Here is a 19262-nt window from a genome sequence, read left to right on the forward strand (position 1 = left end):
GTGAGCTGCAGAAATGATGCTTGGAGGTAGGAAATAAAATACCTCTGGATGGATATATTTCTGCTTCAACATCTGTAAATGGGGAAGTTGAGTTGAACTAGATGATTTTATAATTTTACAATTCATCGAAAGAGGTAGCAGCCCTTCAGTTTCAGAATGATACTATGCTGTTCCAGGTGGAGATTTTTATTTTCAGACACTGAAAAGAAGAAGAGGTTAAAGTACTTCCTTCCCATTTTGCCTTTTTCTCCAGGAATAAATGTCAAATCAATTTTAAATCTCTAGTTTTCCTCTGTGACAGATACCATTGTCTCTGACTTTTTTTGGTGGGGTGGGGGTTGGGGGAGAAACATCATGGCACTCAGCAGAGTTTCCATACTGGCATCCAAGGTGGCGAAGTAGAAATCATGTACGGCTGGGAATGAAGTGAGATTACTCTTTGGCCGGAACAGCCCGAGCAGGTCAACTCCCTGGTGAGGACTGGGAGAAGGGAGGGCTGAAGAGAATGGGAAACCCTTTCAGGAGGAAGACAAAAGCAAACCAGGAAGTAAAGAGAAATTATTTCAGTCTGTACATAGCTCAGGATGTTAAAGGCAACCAGCTCAGAAGGCTGGTTATTCATTAGCAAAGAGGAAGAAGCTGCGGGGGGTCAGGGCTGGTCAAGCTCCAGAAGCCGACTTGAAACTTAGGGAGGAGATTCTGGCTATACCAGGGCCCTAAGAAGACCTAGGAAGATTTACCTGGAGTTGCCTTTCCCGCTGCTTAACTTTTCTTTAGGATGAAAGCAAGATGACTCTCTTCAGATGCTGGCATTTGCCTAACTAAGATCTTATTGCCTTCCTGGACCCAGAAGAAAAAAGCCATTCCCTCAGGGAGGAGAGAGGGATTGCCCGTCTCTTGCTTCCCATACTGGGGTAGCCAGCAGCTGCTATTACAGAAAAGCAGAGTTTCTCTGGGGAAAGTTTCTACCGGCCAGCCAGAAGTTGTGTTAGGGAAACCTAACCAAGCATGGAAAGCTGGTGTTGATTTTCACTGTGCCTGGCGTGGGCAGGGAAAGTGGATCAGAGAGATTTGAGAGGGGGAGGAAAATCTCTCCCCCCTGGCCCTTATCCCCAGTGGGGGAACAAAAAAGCAAGGCAACAGGTTCCAAATCATGGGGAATTTATGTCTGAAATACTGCACTTATTTGGAGCCCTGCCTTCCCTGTTTATTCCAGGAAGTGGATAAACCTGTTGTGATTGAAAATCCACATGCCGTCTCCTCATCCACCCCTCCATGCCAGAGACAGACCCCCGAGTCAGAAAGGGGTCATGGCCGCTATTTTGTGGCCCTGTTTGATTATCAGGCTCGGACTGCAGAAGATCTGAGCTTCCGAGCTGGAGACAAACTTCAGGTCCTGGATTCTTCTCACGAGGGCTGGTGGTTTGCCAGGCATTTGGAGAAGAGGGTAGATGGCCCTGGGCAGCAACTCCAGGGTTATATTCCTTCCAACTATGTGGCTGAGGATCAGAGCATCCAGGCTGAGCCGTAAGTAGCACAAAACTTCATCTAGTTTCTCCACACTTTTCTCCTACCTCCTTTTCTGCTCTCTCTCTCCATTCACCCCCCTCCCCTTTTCCCCCAATCACCTGCTTAGAAAGTATGAGGAAGTGCAGGCAGGACTGGAATAACTGAAAGCCACAATCCTCCCCCAGCAAAACCATCATAAGAGTGAAACCGGTCAATTATTTATTTTGAAATGTGTTCAATTTTGGGGTTCATTTTTTTTTTACTAAGGAATAGCCCAAGACTGTTGTGAAATAGCTTTTATTTCAGTTGTGAAATAACTTTTATTTAGTTTATGTGAGCACCAATCTGTTGCAGGGAAAAGAGTGCTAGATCTGGAGTCAGAGCACCCAGGTTCCAAATTTGGTGCTTACTTACTGCCTGCATGACTTTGGACAAATCAATTAACTTTTCTAGGCCTCCATCTTCTCATCTCTAAAATGAAGATTGCATGGTAACCTTTAGAGTTCTTTACAACTTTAAATGCTTGTATGTAGGACATTACCATTAATATATTACATATTACATAATAATTATGTTAATAAATAATTACATAATAATTTAGGATTTGCAAAGCAACTTTTAATACATTATTTCATTTAATTCTTACAACACATGATACAACCGTATTATGATCTCCATTATATAGATGAAGAAACTCAGACTCAGTGAGGTCAATTGACTTGTTCATTCATGGTCATACAGCTACTAAATATTAAGGCCAGGATTTAATAGTAGGTCTTTCTCATTAATCCTTTATGGACATTCTTCCTACCATGCCCAGCCTCCTTTTAAAAGTTGTAGGTAGGATTGATCTTTGCATGTTATCTTACAGGATTCTGTTGCTAGAACTTCCTAGAACCCTCATAAATCCCAGCTTCAATGTCAATGATTTTAATAGATCTCTCACAGTCTTTCTGGGTAAATAAACAAATCCCAAATCTGACAATCACTTTCTGCAGTGTTAGGCCAGGCAATTGTAGAAAATTACATTTGGGGGAGGTGTGTAGGATTCATATTTTTGGGGGAAATTACTAGATTCAGTCAAAAAAAAGTTTCAGGAACTTAGTTACTTAGTATTGTATTTTTCTGTACTTTTATTATCCTCTTTGAAAACCAGCCTTTAGTTACGATAGTGGGTTTCCAACAAACAGATTCACTACTTCCCTAAAGGAAAAAAGAAGCTGGATGGGGCTCCCCATGAAACCACTGAGTTTTGTTTAGAAGAGAAAGAGACAGTGGCACTGGGAGGGAAATGGAATACAAGGAGGGCAGTGCACTATTCTTTCCAATGTAGCTGCTCTGCTCTCTATTCACAGCAGCTTATGAGTTGAAGCCTATTGCTTAGGGCCCACTAACTACATAGATTCATACAAAATGTCAATTTAGTAGAAGTCATGGGGGTCTATTTATGTTATGAAGAAAATTGTGTAGCTGTAGTAAGAAAGCAACATCATCTTTCTATTGGGAAACTGGAATAAGATAAAGAAGAGCAAAGGGTGAGACTTGCACTTTCTTGACTGACTAATTTAAATTTGGATTTGACTTACATGATTTTTAAGGTCCTTTGCATCTTTAAGAATACATAATTTAAATTAGTTTTATTTCTGTACCAAAATGAAATTAAGTGAGTGAATATAATTAGTTATTTTTCAAAGTAGAAATTCAGCTATTAGATTTTAGAACAAAGGATGGAAGAAACTGCATTTATGTGTAGGGAAGAATTGAAGTTAATCAGCAAGCCAGTCATCATCACCTTAGATATTGGGGAATATAAAGGAAAAGGGCAAAATTGAATGTCTACCTTCAAGGAGCTTATGTTTTATCAGCAAAGACAGATACATATAAGTATTTTCAAAAGATATGCATAATAAATACCAGGTAATGGATGAGGGAACTGGTAAGTGTCAGGAAAGGCCTAGGGGGTGGAACTTTAACAAAAATTTGAAGGAAGCTAGGGTTCTTGAGAAATGGAATTGAGAAGATTTTGAGAGAGGAGATAATATTTGATCCAAGAGTAAAATGGAACCATTGGAGTTTGATGAGCAAGGATAAGATATGCTCAGTCTTATTTATTTATTTATTTATTTATTTTTAGGAAAATCATTCTGGCAGCTGTTTGTAAAACAGACTGGAGGGGAGAGAACAATTAGGAAGCAATTGCAATAGTCTAGGTGAGATGTGATAAGAACCAAGGGGGTGACTGTATGAACAAACAAAAAAGGCATTAATGAGAGATGTGGAGGTGGAATTAACCAGGTTTGGCAAATGATTGGATATGCCAGGTGAGGAACAGCAAGAAGTCAGAGATAACTGTGTTTTGTGAGCCTACCTATTGAGAAAGATGGTGGCACTCTTGACTGAATTAGGAAGGAGGTTTCTGGAGTAAGATAATGAATTCTGTTTGGATGGGGGGAATTTGAGATACTTTTGAGAAATCCAGTTTGAAATATCCAATAAGCAATTAGTGATAAAGGATTAGAACACAGGAGAATTGGGGTAGGTATACACACATTTATCTAGTGTTGTTTGAGCTTTGCTTTGTTTTTTTTTTTTATTATTATAGATTTTTATTTACAAGACATATGCATGGGGAATTTTACAGCACTGACAATTGCAAAACCTTTTGTTCCAATTTTTCCCCTCATTCTCTCCACCCCCCCTCCCCCAGGTGGCAGGTAGACCAATACATGTTAAATATGTTAAAGTATATGTTAAATACAATATATGTATACATATCCACAGTTATTTTTTTGAGCTTTGTTTTTGAAGAGGACTAATGACATCATATTTTCTCAATAGTATTCTATTTTTCAATATACATGCAAAGATAGTTTTCGATATTTATTTATTTTTTAAGGTTAAGGTTTTATGTTCCAAATTTTTCCTCTCTTCTTCCTGTACCTCTCCCCTTCCAAGACAGTAAGCAATCTGATATAGATGATAAATGTACAATACTTTTAAACATATCTCCATATTTGTCATATTATGCAAGAAAAATCAGACCAAAAAAAGAAGAAAAAAAAACATCAGAAAGAAAAAGCAAACATAGAAACAAACAAGAAGGTGAAAATACTGTGCTTTGATCCACATTCAGTTATTATAGTTCTCTTCCTGGATGTGGATGGTATTTTCCATCCCAAGTTTATTGGAATAATGATATCATGTTGTGATGTCTTGATGAATTGGATTTCAGTAACACAGAGTTACATAAAGTCTTCAGCTCCACTCTTTATGTGTCATCAAAATCCAGTGGCAAGACAAAAGTTTGGAGGGCTGATGATGGTCTAAGATATGGTAGATGATGGTGTCTTTGATGTCTGACCAAGCTCTAAGCTCTCCATTGTACCTGCTTCAGCTGCCTTTGGAGCTATTGGAGTAAATTGTTCTCCAGGGGAAATCTTCACATTTAGGGTAGACATCCCTATAACTCATTGATGGACTTGAAGCCTGTTGGTTATCCTTAATCTGGTGTAACTCATCTAATGAAAAGGTTTAACAGTGTGTGGCTGCTACACATGCTACAGTTTCTTAGAACCCCGGGGGAAAGTTAAGAGACAAGTAGACACCAAAGGTAGATGAACAATTCTGAAAAGGATAAAGCAAGCCCTCACACCAGAGGTGCTAGTCCTCCCTGAATACCACATACACCTCCACTTCTCCTTTTAAGTGCAGTAAAACTCAAAGACAAATGTTAATGGAATCAGGTGATGGAAACAAGATTCAATCCAGAAAGAGTAATAATATGTAAGGTAAAATACCCAGTAGGAATGACTTTTAGCCTGGTGATTCAGACTCTATTTGCAACTAAAAAATGAAATTGAGGATATGAATGCATCTGTAGTTATTTTTTGATTCTCAGGAGGCCTCTGTAGTCCAGAAAGTTTATTTTCCATCTGTCTATCGCTATTGACCTTTCCTCTCTGAACTAATTCTTGATAAAATTCCCATGCCTTTTGATCACTAGTCTGGATTGTTCAAGTATGCTCCCTTTAGGATTTTTCCTGAAAACCTATTGGTAACTAACAACTTAAAAAAATATAAAATGATTGGGTTTTTTGGTTGTTTTTGTTTTACATGAGCTACTTGTTTTCTTCTAACATACTGTCTTCATCTTTGAGCATGAACTCAGATTAGCTTTCTCATAAGTACTAAATTAAGAATATTTTATTTTCCATAAAAGGCTCCATATCATAGAAATTCTTTTAGTTTTGAGCTGATATAATTTTATTTTGTTAGCCTTTAGGTTTCCCAAAAGTCATTCATGACTGACTAAGAAACTAATCAACCACTCATTTTAATATTTATTTTTATAAGATTTAAATTTGAGGTATCTCATAGTGATCTGGAGAAAGTTAATACTGATAAAAGACACTAAATTCAGATTATTGCTAATATTAACTTACATGGGATAATGACCAAAACAACTTTTGACTCTTCAAGTGAATGAACATTGAGTCCTAATAGGGCCACTCTTTTTTAATTAAAAAAGGAAATTATTTTATATCATTTAAAATTGATAACTAAGAAATTATAAATTAAACACATTTCTTAAACAAACATTGTACTAAAGACATTTATGATAATGGCTGGCATAATTTCAACAACTCATTTTAAATTTCTTTGTATTTTGGGATTAAAGATATTTTGAATTTCCTTCTTTCCTACATAACAGACTCCAAAAATTCTTGTAGTATTTTATTCCCCTCAACTTTCTCATTTATTTTATTTTGTTTTTATATGTCACTTTTCCTTGGTTAAGGTTGTTTTAACAGAAAATCACCAAAATGTCACCAAGATACTAATCCTTTTCTATGTGTGTGAAATGTTCATTTTCAGTTTAATAGAATACAAGGAGATTAGTACCATTTCTTTGGCTAAGACTATTTCAATTGGAGGATTAAAATACATATTTTCAATGACACAATCTGTAATATCACTAATAATCCTGCTAAACTTTCTAGTGTAGAGGATTCAGATGTAATACCTTTGAAGTGTTTCTGGAATGTGAGATGGTACTTTTGCTAAGCTAACAAATATACATTTTATGTTCATCAATTTCATCTTACTTTATTTTCATACATTTACTGTAATTCCTTCCTATGTTGCTATTGGGTATATATTTGTCAAATTTGACTAAAGAATAGCACCTGTTTCATTAGTCATTAGCATGTTACCATGTATTAAATTACAATGTGCCATTCATTTTGGATTTAAGGACACACATAAATAAAAAATCAAATAGTTCTTGTTCTTAAGGAGCATAAAATTCTAGATATACCTTCTGTTGTTGGATACAGTATGCATAGATGGAAGAACATTAATTTTACAAATAAAATTTACAAAAGCAAGTATGAGCTAATTTTGGAGGTAAGGCAGTAATAGCTTACAGTTGAACTTAGAATGAAGCTAGGGAATTTCAGGAGTGGTAGAAAGGGAACAAATTATTCTGAGGGATAACTTGTACAAATGAATAAAGATGAAAGATTCTATGTGAGGAACAGCAAGAAGGATAATTTGGTTGACTTAAAAAGGGAATGAAAGAGAATAATGTATTATAAAGACTGAAATATAGCTTGAAGATAGATTATAAAAGTTGTAAATGCTAAATAGAGAAGTTTGTATTTGATCCTAGAGGCATTAAGAAGCTAATGAAGCTTCTTGAATGCTATGGAAATATCACTGACAATATTATAGAGAAACTGGATGAAGGGAGATCAGTTAGGGAATTATTGTAAAAGTGTAGGGAAGTGGACTTACATGAACTAATACAACGTGAAATGAGAAGAACTAGTAGAACATTGTATACAGTGACAACAATTTTGTATAATGAACAACTGTGAATCATTTAACTATTCTCAGAAATATAGTGATCTAAGATGATCTCAAAGGGTTCAAGATGAAAAAATGCTAAGTGTCTGATAAAAGAAACTGATGTTGGAATACATACTGAAAGATTATTTTCACCCTTCCCCTCCACCCTGTCTCTTCCTCTCTCTCCTTCCTTCCTTCCTTCCTTCATTTTGTTTGAAATTTTTTGTATAAAGTAACTAATATGGAAATGTTATACTTGATTGTGCATATATATCCTATATCAGATTGCTTACCATTTCAGGGATAGGAGGTGAAAAGGAGAGATGAAATTTAAAGTTGAAAACTTAAAAAAAAAACAAATAATAAAAATATTTTAAAATGTTATTGGGGAAAAATAAAATATTATTTTAAAAGCAGATTCAACAATTAAACAACAATTAACAATTAAAAAAAGACAAGAGGTCGTGAGAGTTTGAACTGGAGTGCTGGGTATGTGAATGGAGAGAAGGAGATGTATGGATAAGGCCTGACAATGATTTAGTTAAGTGAAGTGAGAAAGAGTGAAAAGTCAAGGATAATTGTAAAGTCAAAAATGGGTGACTGTAAAGATGGAGAGATCATTTTAAAAGTAACTTACTTTCAGTTTTATTCATCTTGCATCAAAATTATTTTTTTTTCTTGGCCATTATGTCTATTTTTGAGCAAATAATGCTTTTTAGTGATTGTTCAAGGTTTTAGCTTCTTTTAAATTAACAGTATAATCTGGGGCTCAAACTCTTTTGCATATAACTCTCCTATTGGTAGAGAATGATTATGCTTTCTATTTGTATAATCAGGAATAAGTTGGTAAGAACTAAAAAGAAAGGTATATATACATATATATATATATACATATATATTTTTTACATATATATATATATATATATATATATATATTTTTTTTTTTTTTTTTCTTTTGGCTTTCAATTTGGAAAATTGACTTCAGGAAGTGGTCCCTGGAGGGAGAGAGAGACTTTGGAAAGAAAACCTTTCTAGAGGTTCTGATTCTTCTACATATTGTCTTCTTTCCAACTTTTTCCCTCCCTCTAGAAATCTTTCCTGAAAATAGACTGTTACTTTTGAGTATCTACTCTCAAAGCTGGAAGCTAGAAGACCATAAGTATCTAGCCTCTCCCAAATTCCCACATATGAGGTTAGAGTTATGCATATGAGGTTGAGTCCAGGGTTACAATAGAAGAATCATGAATATAAATTTTGACTTATAAATTTATACCAATTTTATGAATCTTTCCAGTCCCTTTAAACTACTTTTCTTTTTCTGAACAACTCTCATCAAAAAATCTAACAAAATAGATTTGAAGTCAGAAGATTTGGATTCATATAGTGATTCTATAGTTTGTTGGTTGTGTGACCTTGGTTCCTCATCTATAGAACAATATATTAACATTTGTACTATCCACTTCATAAGCTTGTCATGAAGAAAACATTCTGTAAATTATAAAATATTATATACCACTTTTGTGAATAATAATAATAATAATGAGGATAAGGATAAATTTATTTAGCATATATCAGGAGCAGTTATCCATTTACTATTCCATGCTTGAAAAAAATACATGTATGGAGTTTTTAATTATTATTCTTCCTCTTTCAAGTATAGTATTGCTTATTGCTTAAATTTAGATTTATTGCTTCATTTTTTTTAACTTTATAAAATAATCCCCCCTTTTCCCATCCTCAGCACTCTTAGCCCATCCTGACTTTCCCCACTCTATCTTCTAGTTTCATCAAATCTGAAAGGTTCATTGCCAAGATTTGGCTAGGCAATATACATCAAACTTTCATTCTTAGTATTGTTAGGGTGTGGTCAAAGGTTACAAATCTAGTAATAGGACCCAGTAATTACAAATCAAGAACCAAGAATAATGATCTTTAGTCTTTTGCTTTTATTAAAAGCAAATTCAAGTAACAGCTAGCCTGTCATAAATCAATATGAACATTAATAGTGTCATATAAGCAGAGCACTTCTTGGCTGAGAAATTAGAAAAAAAAATCAAGTAATCTATTGTCAAGTCATATCCCTTTTTATACAGATATTGAGATTGAATCTATATGTATCTATATGATAGAAGGAGAATCATAACAGAAATAAAAAGCTTGTTGAGTCCAGTGCCTAGGTTTTGGGTGCCTATGATTGTGATGGTATCAATATTTGCCTTACCATTCATTGCAGAAGCCATGGAGATCTGTACTTGGAGTTGACCCAAATAGATTATAACTCCTGGAAGGAAGGAACTTTTCCCCCTTTTTGTTCTTTGTATCCTCAGGGTTTAGTCTGGTGCCTGAGGAGCTCACTAAATGCTTGTTAATTGACTGTCCTCATAATCCAGTCAACCTATTTTGTCTGTTCACTTTCTGTGGAATCTCATTAATGCTCTTATGAAACACACTTGCTTACCTGAAGATAAGATATCTTCAGGTTCTACCTATTTATTCCAAGACATACATTTAGATGCCATAAAAATTCCAGTGTCAAGAATTATCCTACAGTAAACTTTGTATTTGATTATTTTTATGAGCTTTATGAGATTATTTTATGAGCTTAACTCCTCTGAGTCATGAACAACATTTGATTTGCATATGTTCTTACTTTTAAATCAATAAAAAAGAACATATTACGTGCCCACTCTGTGTTCAGAATTATACCTAGTGAATGTCTTCCAGACATCAAAACAAGGAAATGAGAGTAGGTTTGGTTTTTTATACATAAAGAAGTCACTCATTTCCTCATTTACCTTATATTTTTGCATTTTATACTTAGAGCAAAGAATTCATCTTCTGAAGTAAAGGAGTCCAATTAAAGCTCATTGTCTGAGCTTCAGAGCTCATTCACTTCTGTATCTAAAGAGAGAAAAAAGATAAGCTACTTTTACTTAGGAACCAAGACTTCTTTGTGTCTTTTGTTGGGAATGTAGTGGGAGAAGTCAAATTGTGGGAAGGTTTTCTGTTTTTTTAGCAGTTTTTCTGTCCTTCGTTTTTTCATTTTTCCTTCTATTCTAGTTATGTTTTAAGCTAAATACTGATAAATCCTAAATCAGAGTTAAAAATAAAGATTTTTCACCTGTACACGTTTATGGTTCAGACTCTTACTATGATTTATTTATATAATTTTTAAACTATACTTCCATTTACCCTTTCAATATTGGATTTTGTGAAAAAACAAATGTCTTAGAACTATATTTTTTTTCACAGTGTACACAATTTTCCCAAATTTCCTATTTATGATAGCCAGAAAAATCCAGTATATATTTTCTATTTCAACTAAAAACAAAACAAAAGATATAGGCTCTAGGAATTCATCTAATTTAAGTCCTGAAACAAGGGTAGTCACTGATCCTGAATGAAGTTCCTTTTAAAACCAGTGTTATATTTGGATTTAAAAAGTAAACAAAATAAAGAGTAGCATTGAGGTTTCATTAGTTGATAATTCTTCCCACCATTTGTGAATTTAATATTCATCAGGAAGTAGCCATGCCCAATGTGTCTAGCTTTTTTCATTGATGTTATCAGTACATTCCTTTCTCAATATATTCAATTTCCCCAAAGTACTTTTGGACTTAGAGTGATTCTCATTAAAAGAGTGGAGTTGTAAACATAGGAGTCAGGACATTGGGGGTAAATAAGATAAGTTATTTCAAATCAGATTTTATCACCTTGTAAACAACTTGAGATCACTAAGAAATTACCTCTGGTTGTTACTGACATATTTGTTATGGATTCATATCTCTTTAGACCTGACCTTTGTACTAGTTTTCAAAGAATACTAAGTGAATCTAAATTCAAAGCAAAACCAAAGACCAAATAAGCCTTTAAAATATGGGAGGATCACATTCATAAAATAGCTCAATGCTAAATGAAAATACTTTTTAAATATTTTTTTTCTGAATATAATTTAAATTCTTGTGGACTAAATCCAAGAATTTGAATTTGTAGACTAAAAGAAAAATGCAAATCAGCTGAAAACATCTAGATTCCAGGACATTAACTACTTATATTTATTATTTAAATTACTTAAAGAACAATGAAATATTACTATAAACATGTACTGCTTATTATTACTATGTGTTATTTAGCCTGAAATGAAAGTGATAATTGTTACAAATGCCTGAAGTGATTCTGAAAGAATGATCTTATCAAAAAAGCCTGTCCTCACAATGAATTATGCCATAGTGATAGAACCATATAGCTTTTGTACCCTGTATCTCTCAGCTTTTGACATTAAATTTAGTAAAGTGAAATTACTGTTAAGACTTGTTGTCATCATTTATTAAGCAATAATTATAATTAACTGCCTAATGGATAAGAGCACTGAAATTAAGTTTTATTAAAATAATGACAAGTTATAAAAATGATGAGTGGAGGGGCTATTTGAAACTTATTTAAAAGATACAGATGCAAAAGTTCAGAGTTTAATTAAAGGTAGTTTAATAATTGTTTAAAATTTGATTGTCTATATCTCAAATCATGAACCATCCCAACACACAACCTGAAATGAAACCATGTAATACAAAGTAATTACACGTGATCATTTTTAACCCATTCCAGGAACAAGTTTTTATATATAAAAACTTTATATATTTATATTTATATATATATATATATATTTATATATAAGTTTTTAGGTATTACTGATAATGGTTAAATTACAGTGTAGCATATTCTCTCCAGCAAGGGCTACAGTATTGATCAATTTCTTTCTGTCAAGTGATCATCAAAAGTGAGCAAAGAAGGGGAAATCACTTTCCTTCAAAATCAACCAAAATAGAGCATAAGAACAGATTAATTTATAAGAAGGTTATATACTTTGTCAAAGTAGTTGATTCAGCCAATGAATCTCCTGATTGTCAGATAATGGTCTGAGTTTTATTTTCCTTTCTACATGAAGGTTGTTTTTAAAAATGTCAACATGACCCAAATTGACAATTGAATAGTGAAAACTAGTCATGCAAATTATTTAAAGGTATGTAACCCAAAGAGGCTCAATATGACTAAGTTCATCCTTTCCTCCCTTAATTTTTACTGATGTCAGGTTGGTTTGTCTGAACGGATCTGTTATGCAACAGAACTGACCAAATTAATTGGTATTGTAATAATTGAGAAGGGATAAGTATTATTTTGATTAAAAGTGAGTACATCTTAAAATGTCCCAGAAGAGACAATTCACCAATTTGAAGAACAAAAGAAGATGCAGGTCTTTATATCAAATTCTAATTTTTGTCATTCTTGCAATATATACATATGCATATATATGCTTACTTTCATAAATACTTGCATATGTCTATATTATATATTTGTTCTCCACTCCTTTATACTATTAAAATTATTAAGGACCCCAAGAGCTTTTGTTTATGTGAGTTTTATTTATTGATATTTAGTTATATTAGAAATCATAATGGATAAATTTTGAAATATTAGTTCATTTAAATAATAATAAACCTATTACATGTTAACATAAAAAATATATTTTGATGGAAGATAACTATATTTCCAAGAAAAAACTTAGCAAAAAGAATGGTATTATTTTTCACAGTTTTGCAAATCTTTTTAATGAGTGCCTTAATATAAAAAAACTGAATTCTAATAACTGCTTCTCTATTTAGGCTGTTACAATATGTTGTTTTGGTTGAAAAACAAACCCAAAACATCTGGCCTCACACAGGTATACAGTTGGAAAAGCAAAGAGATTTTAATAAACAAAGTGTGTCATAGTATTATTTTGAAAATAATTTTGATCTTTTGGACCTCCTGAAAGGAAATGGGGAAATCCTGGGGTGCGGCACTTTTCAGAACCATTGATCTAATTCAGCTCTTCCTTGAATAGTAATGCTTCTTGTTTTGAAATAAAATTTATTTTTAATTTTTAATTCTAAATTCTCTCTCCCATATATTGAGAAGATGACATTTTTAAAAAGCAAGAAAATGAAAAAAGGAAAAATAATTTCTTAATACTGAGTCCATCAGCTCTCTTCCTGGAGGTAGATAACACATTTTATGTCATAAGTCCTTTTGAGTTGTGGTAGATCATTGTACTTATCAGTGTACTATATGCTTGAGGGCAGCTTGGTGGCACAGTGAATACCTAGGCTAGGATTCAGGAAGACTGCTCTTCCTGATTTCAAATCTGGCCTCAGATATTTACTAGCTATGGGACTGCAGACAAGTCAAGTCACTTAACCCTTTTGGTCTCAGTTTCTCATCTGTAAAATGAGCTGGAGAAGGTAATGGCAAACCTTTCCACTCTTCTTGTCCAGAAAATCCCAAATGGACTCACAGAAACTTGGACAAGAATTAAAAATAATTAAACAACAACAATAAAGCTTTCTAACATTTTTCTAAAATGCCATAATACTAGTGTGGTCTGGCCAGGGCAGGATTATCTCCTTTCTTATTTTAGACACAATGCCTTTTTTGACATGTTCTAGGATTGTATTATTTTTTTTTTTTTTGTCTTCCAAGCAACAATATTGATTCATACTGAGTTTTTAGTCCATTAAAATGATTTTCGGTCATGATTCCCACCCATCAAGTTTCATTATTTTCTTTAAGGTCAAATTTTCCTGGCTCATGGAAAAAAAATCACAGAATTTTGCAGCTGAAACCAAACATCTAAAGATTTCATATTCAAAAATGTCCCCCATCAATCATTCCATGAATAAGCAAATGTTAAGTGCTTTTTCTGTACCATGCACCATGCTAGGTACTAAGGATACAAGACTAAAAGCAAGACAGAATTTATATCTTGTTGGGAAGATCACATTTTATAAGATATCCAGCAAATGGCACCTCCAATCTTTCCTCTGAGACCTCCAGTGAAGGAGATCACATGTGGTGGAAGCCCCATTTCATTTACAGATAGATATAAATCATAATTAAGTTTTTCAGAAAACAGTCTAAATATATCTCTTTGCAGTTTTTATCCATCTTTCCTGTTATGGGGCTTTTTTTAAGGGTCAAACAGAGCCTCTGTTCTTATGATAGCACTGCAAAAAACCTGAATACATCTCTCATATCTCCCCCTGAGACTTTTCTTCTTTCTGCTATACATCTTCATTCTTCACTTGATCCTCATATGATATGGATTTGTACAATCTTAAAGTTAGACCTGGAAGGGACCTTAAGGATCATCAAGTTTGACTCCCTCATTTTACAGCTGAGGAAAACTGAAGCACAGAGAGGATACCCAGAGTCACAAACTATTGAGTGTCTGAAGTAGAATTTAAATCTAGGCCTTTTGACTTCAAAGGACCTTCTGGAAGGGTAAACATTTTCCTTTCTCTGAACCATCTCTACCTTGTCAATGTTCTTTCTAAATACTGTAATGATCAAAATTGAAAACAGTGCTCCAAATTTGATCTGAGTGCAGAGAAACTAGCACCTCCTTTATTCTTGGAAGTGTGAGCTTCTCAACACAGGTCAAGATTGTATTTACTTTTATTTTAGCTGTGATATAATACTTCTGACCCATTCTCTTCATTATTTTTTCTTTTTGTGCCCAAATATCTGAGGCTGGAGGTTTATTGTTTGCTTGCTTTGTGAACTATTATCTCCTATGAATTACTGGTCTTTTCTTTTACTTTTCTTTGGATATACTCATATTTTTCTGAGTGGTTTGGGTACTTGATGTGGAGAAATTTTTTTCCCTTCTCCCTTTTCAGTTTTAAGCATTATATTTTATTTGGTAACACACTGGATAAAATTCAGGTTCTGGAGTCAGAGGACCTGAGTTCAAATTCAAATTCAGACACAGTATCTGTGAGATGCTGGGCAAGTCACAATGCTGATTGCCTCAAAAAATGTAACTGGAAAGGATGACAACTTTTTTAAAAGTGGGATTTCATGATGATCAATTGATAAGGTAATTAACAAACATTAAAAACCCATTCTATGCTGCTTATTGTCCTAGGCTGGATATAACAAAGACAAATATAAAATAATTCTTGCATTCAAGATAGACCTGTCTATCTGTCTGTGTGTCTGTCTGTCTATCTATCTCTATCCACCAACCCACATATATATCCATATGTGTACACATACATATATCTGTATATATATACATACATATATAAATATATCTAAAACATATAGAAATGAATATAAGGTAATGGGCACAAAGGAAATCATAAATAACTGGGGAGGTATTAGGAAAGGTTTAAAGAAGAGTTGAAGGGAATGAGATTCTAAGAGGTAGAGATAGTAAAGAATGTATTCCAGGCGTGAAGAACAATTTTAACAAAGGGATAGGGTTGTGAGATAAGAGTATTGTTTGTAAGGAAGAAGTAGGCTGTATGAAAAAATATGTGAGGAGCAATAATACATAAGAAAGGTAGTTTGGTGACAAGTTGTAAAATATGAATATTATCTAATTGTTATGGGGTCATTTACCATGTCACTGATTACATCTTGTATACTGAGATAATGTTGTCAGGGCAGCACACCATTAAATGTGCTTAGAAACTGATTAAAATGGATATGATGAACTGCTAAAAATGAGGAAGAGAAACTCCAAAAAAGCATAATTATGCTTGTCAGATCAGAAGGCCTATTTCACCTTTTTAACCCATGGGTTGTTTGGGAGGTCAGTGGCTGATTGTTTGCCAGTAAACTTTAGTTTTAGTTTAGCTTTTTAAAGCACCAGTGAGAGAGTCACCTTCTACCTTTTAATCCTTTCATTCATGGCCTGATATGCAGGGCTAGATAGGAGAGTTGTTCCAAATTGCAGCCATTGAGTGCATTTGCAAACTTAGGACCATCTTGATGTTTAGTTAGACAGGTAAACATTGTAGCAATTGGCAGGTACCCAGAAAACTGTTCTGAGCTATCTCCCACACCTTAAGAAAATAATGAAGGTTTGGTTGGAAGATTTTGTCTTTAAAAAATTGCTGATATCACCAGCAATTTGTTTGTTATTACATTGCCTTAAATTTCCTCCATATTTCTCTCCCTTTCTCATTCCAGATTACCCTACAATGTAAGGTTTTTTTAAAAGAAAGTAAAAAGAGGAAGAAACTAAGCAAATCTGATCAAAACTGTATAAGAATATGTGCAATATTTTGCCCCTGTGGACTTCCAGCTTGTAAAAGAGTAAGGGATTGTGTATCTTTTTATCTTAGCCAAACTTTATCTTAACTTTATTTTAACCTCAGCACTTCATCTAGAATGCTGCACCTAGCAGATGTTTAATAAATATTTGTTGAATTTGTTGAAAGCTATAGCACAGAACAATCCCAGCATTTTCCTTGTAAAGCAAAATGGGACTGGAATCTCATATCCAGGTGCAAATTCTAAAATGCATTTAAAATGCTTTATGTATGTCACTTTTAAAAATCACATGGAAGCTTCCCAAAGCATGGTAATTACCAGTCTGAAGTAAAAGAATTATCAGCCTGAGCTTTTAAAGTGACAGCAAAACAAAGTGCAATCTATAAAATTCATTTTATAGAATCAGTTCCCAACTGGCAGTTTTTAATACCTTAATTTAAATCTTAGGACTCTCCATAGATGGTTTCAACTTCTTCTGAGAGTAAATGTTTTTCAACTTATTCACTTTGAAAGCTAGGATCTTTACTGAATGCAAATTATTATTTTCTATATTGAGATTTAGAAAAAATTACCAAGCAAATAATTGTTTACTTGATTAGAACTGTTACGAGTTGTCTGTTAATGTCTCTGAGGTGTACTTTTATTCCCATTTGTTAATAGTTCTCTGCTATCTACTAGAATCACTTAAGTCAATTCCCTTGTGGAAAGCAATTCTGTAGATTAATAGAGATCTTCCTCTTAATTTCAGGGGACAGCTAGCTGAATCCTATACTTTTAGCTCTTAGTTTACCCAAAGGTTCCTCATCATTGTCTGTACCCTATCACCATTGTGTCACCTTTCTACTAGGAGGATATATTGGAATGAGGGATGAATTTGAAATCACGAAATATGAATTAGAATTCCAGTTCTATCACTTGAAGAATGGGCTTAAGTCACTTGACTTCTTCACAATTCATTTTTTCTCATCTGTAAAAAATAGTTGTTGGACTAGAATATTTCATGCCCTTTTTAACTCTAAATTACTATTCTGATTCTATGACTTACTCTTCTTGATCTGTTAACCTCTTGATTTAAGCTTTACCCCTTTACCTCCTTAAATATATCACACTTACTCCCTGTTTCCCTCAACTTATTGACTTTTATGCTTCCTTGGGAACCTTTGGGTTTTCAGGAGATTTCCAGGAATACATACAAATAATTTCTGTATTAATTCTAGGGGTATATGAGATAAATAGCCACATAGAATATCATGAAATGCAATGGAATACACTTTTTAAAATGGCTTTTTTGTATATTTATATAGTTTAAATTCTAGAAAATTCCTTCCTCCACAGTATGTTTATATTGTAGTAGTTATCATGTTAATAGAACATGAGGCCTCCAATGAAAAATAAACTCACCAAGACACTCTTTTCAAATCTTGCTTAGGGCATTCAAGATATTGTCTTAACTTTATCCTTTCATTTTCATATGAGAAATGCTTATTACTCATTTAATTCCTTTGAGTTTGGATTTCTTTACCTTGCGTAGGTGCAGTGACCACTTACAGACCTGTTCCTATCATTGATCCTCTAGGGGTAGTTTTGACCTGATCCATTTCAGACCTCTTTGGTTGGCAATCATTAATATCTTTAGTCATTTCTAGATTTTGTGGGATAGTTCATTATTCCAGTACATCCACAGACTCCTCCAAGTTGGCATGTAGATGGTAAACAACTAGGAAAAAATAAAAATTTATATTTGGAAAAGACCTTATAGTCCATCTAATTCAAACTCTTCATTTTATAAATCAGGACACTGAGGCCTAGACACTTGAAGTCATATAGATGGTAAATAATTAGAGCAAGATTTGAACATAGACTTTCAGGTTCCTAATAATGCTTCCTTTTCATTATATTATCTTCCTAAGGAGACAGATGGATAGACACTTTAATGAGAATTAAAAAGAATATACAGCAGAGAACAAAAGAAAACCCACAAGGAAGCAAAGAAAAGATGGACAGTTATGGACATAATGTCTTTTATATGCTTTCTAGAAATGCAAATTTATTGTTAATATTTTGAATCCTCTTTCATATTTTGCTGGGCACATGATGATTTTTTCTGCTTTTCTTTTTCTTATTTTGCATTTAAATTTTAAAAATGGATTTATTTACTTAAAACTTAAATGTGAAATAAGAAAAAAAACAAAATGAAAAAGAAAAAAGAAATTAATTGTTATTTCTGTATTGTTTAAATTAACAAATACATTTAAAAAATTAAGAGAAGAATCCACAAAAAGTTTAAATATGAACAATTAGGAAAAATTAGAGAAGGGATCAGTTTAGGATTAGCTTCAGAGAATGAGAAAGTTTTGTGAGAAAAGGGAAGAATGATATCTAAGAAAAAATGATGGAAAATTAGCTATAGTAGGTAAGGAGTTAAACTGAATATATGAGAGGTAACAAGTTGCAAGGAAATAAACTGATTATAAATCATGAAGAATATGTGTGAGTTTGTAATTAATAGAGATTAGTGAATTGCCTTCTTTAGTGAATCACCATTGTTTTCTGAACAAAGTTCAGAGTCCTTTCCCTGGTCTTCAAGGTCATCCATAGCAACTGTATTTCAGATTATACCCCTCCACACTTTAAACTCCATTTAAATTACTCTGTTCTTCAAGCATGCCATGTGCTTTATCATCTGTATTTCCTTTGCTCAGGTTGATTCTTCTAATTGAGAAGGCCTTCCTTCCCCCCCTTTGCCTTTTGAGTGCCTTTGTATGATTTAAAGCTTGTTCAAAATCCACTTTTACTATGAGCTT

General features: G+C 33.5%; 1 protein-coding gene across 1 annotated transcript in view; it reads left to right on the forward strand.

Annotated features, from left to right (window-relative positions):
- The first annotated feature begins 616 nt into the window (after window positions 1-616).
- FRK (fyn related Src family tyrosine kinase) overlaps window positions 617-19262 on the forward strand; it is a 120232-nt gene continuing 101586 nt past the window's right edge. The window contains exon 1 of the mRNA XM_074310053.1: window positions 617-1527. Coding sequence (XP_074166154.1) covers window positions 1154-1527 — 374 coding nt within the window. The 5' untranslated portion in view covers window positions 617-1153. The remainder of the gene's footprint in view (window positions 1528-19262) is intronic.

This window comes from Sminthopsis crassicaudata, chromosome 4 (assembly GCF_048593235.1).
Source record: "Sminthopsis crassicaudata isolate SCR6 chromosome 4, ASM4859323v1, whole genome shotgun sequence".
Taxonomy (NCBI): Eukaryota; Metazoa; Chordata; class Mammalia; order Dasyuromorphia; family Dasyuridae; genus Sminthopsis; species Sminthopsis crassicaudata.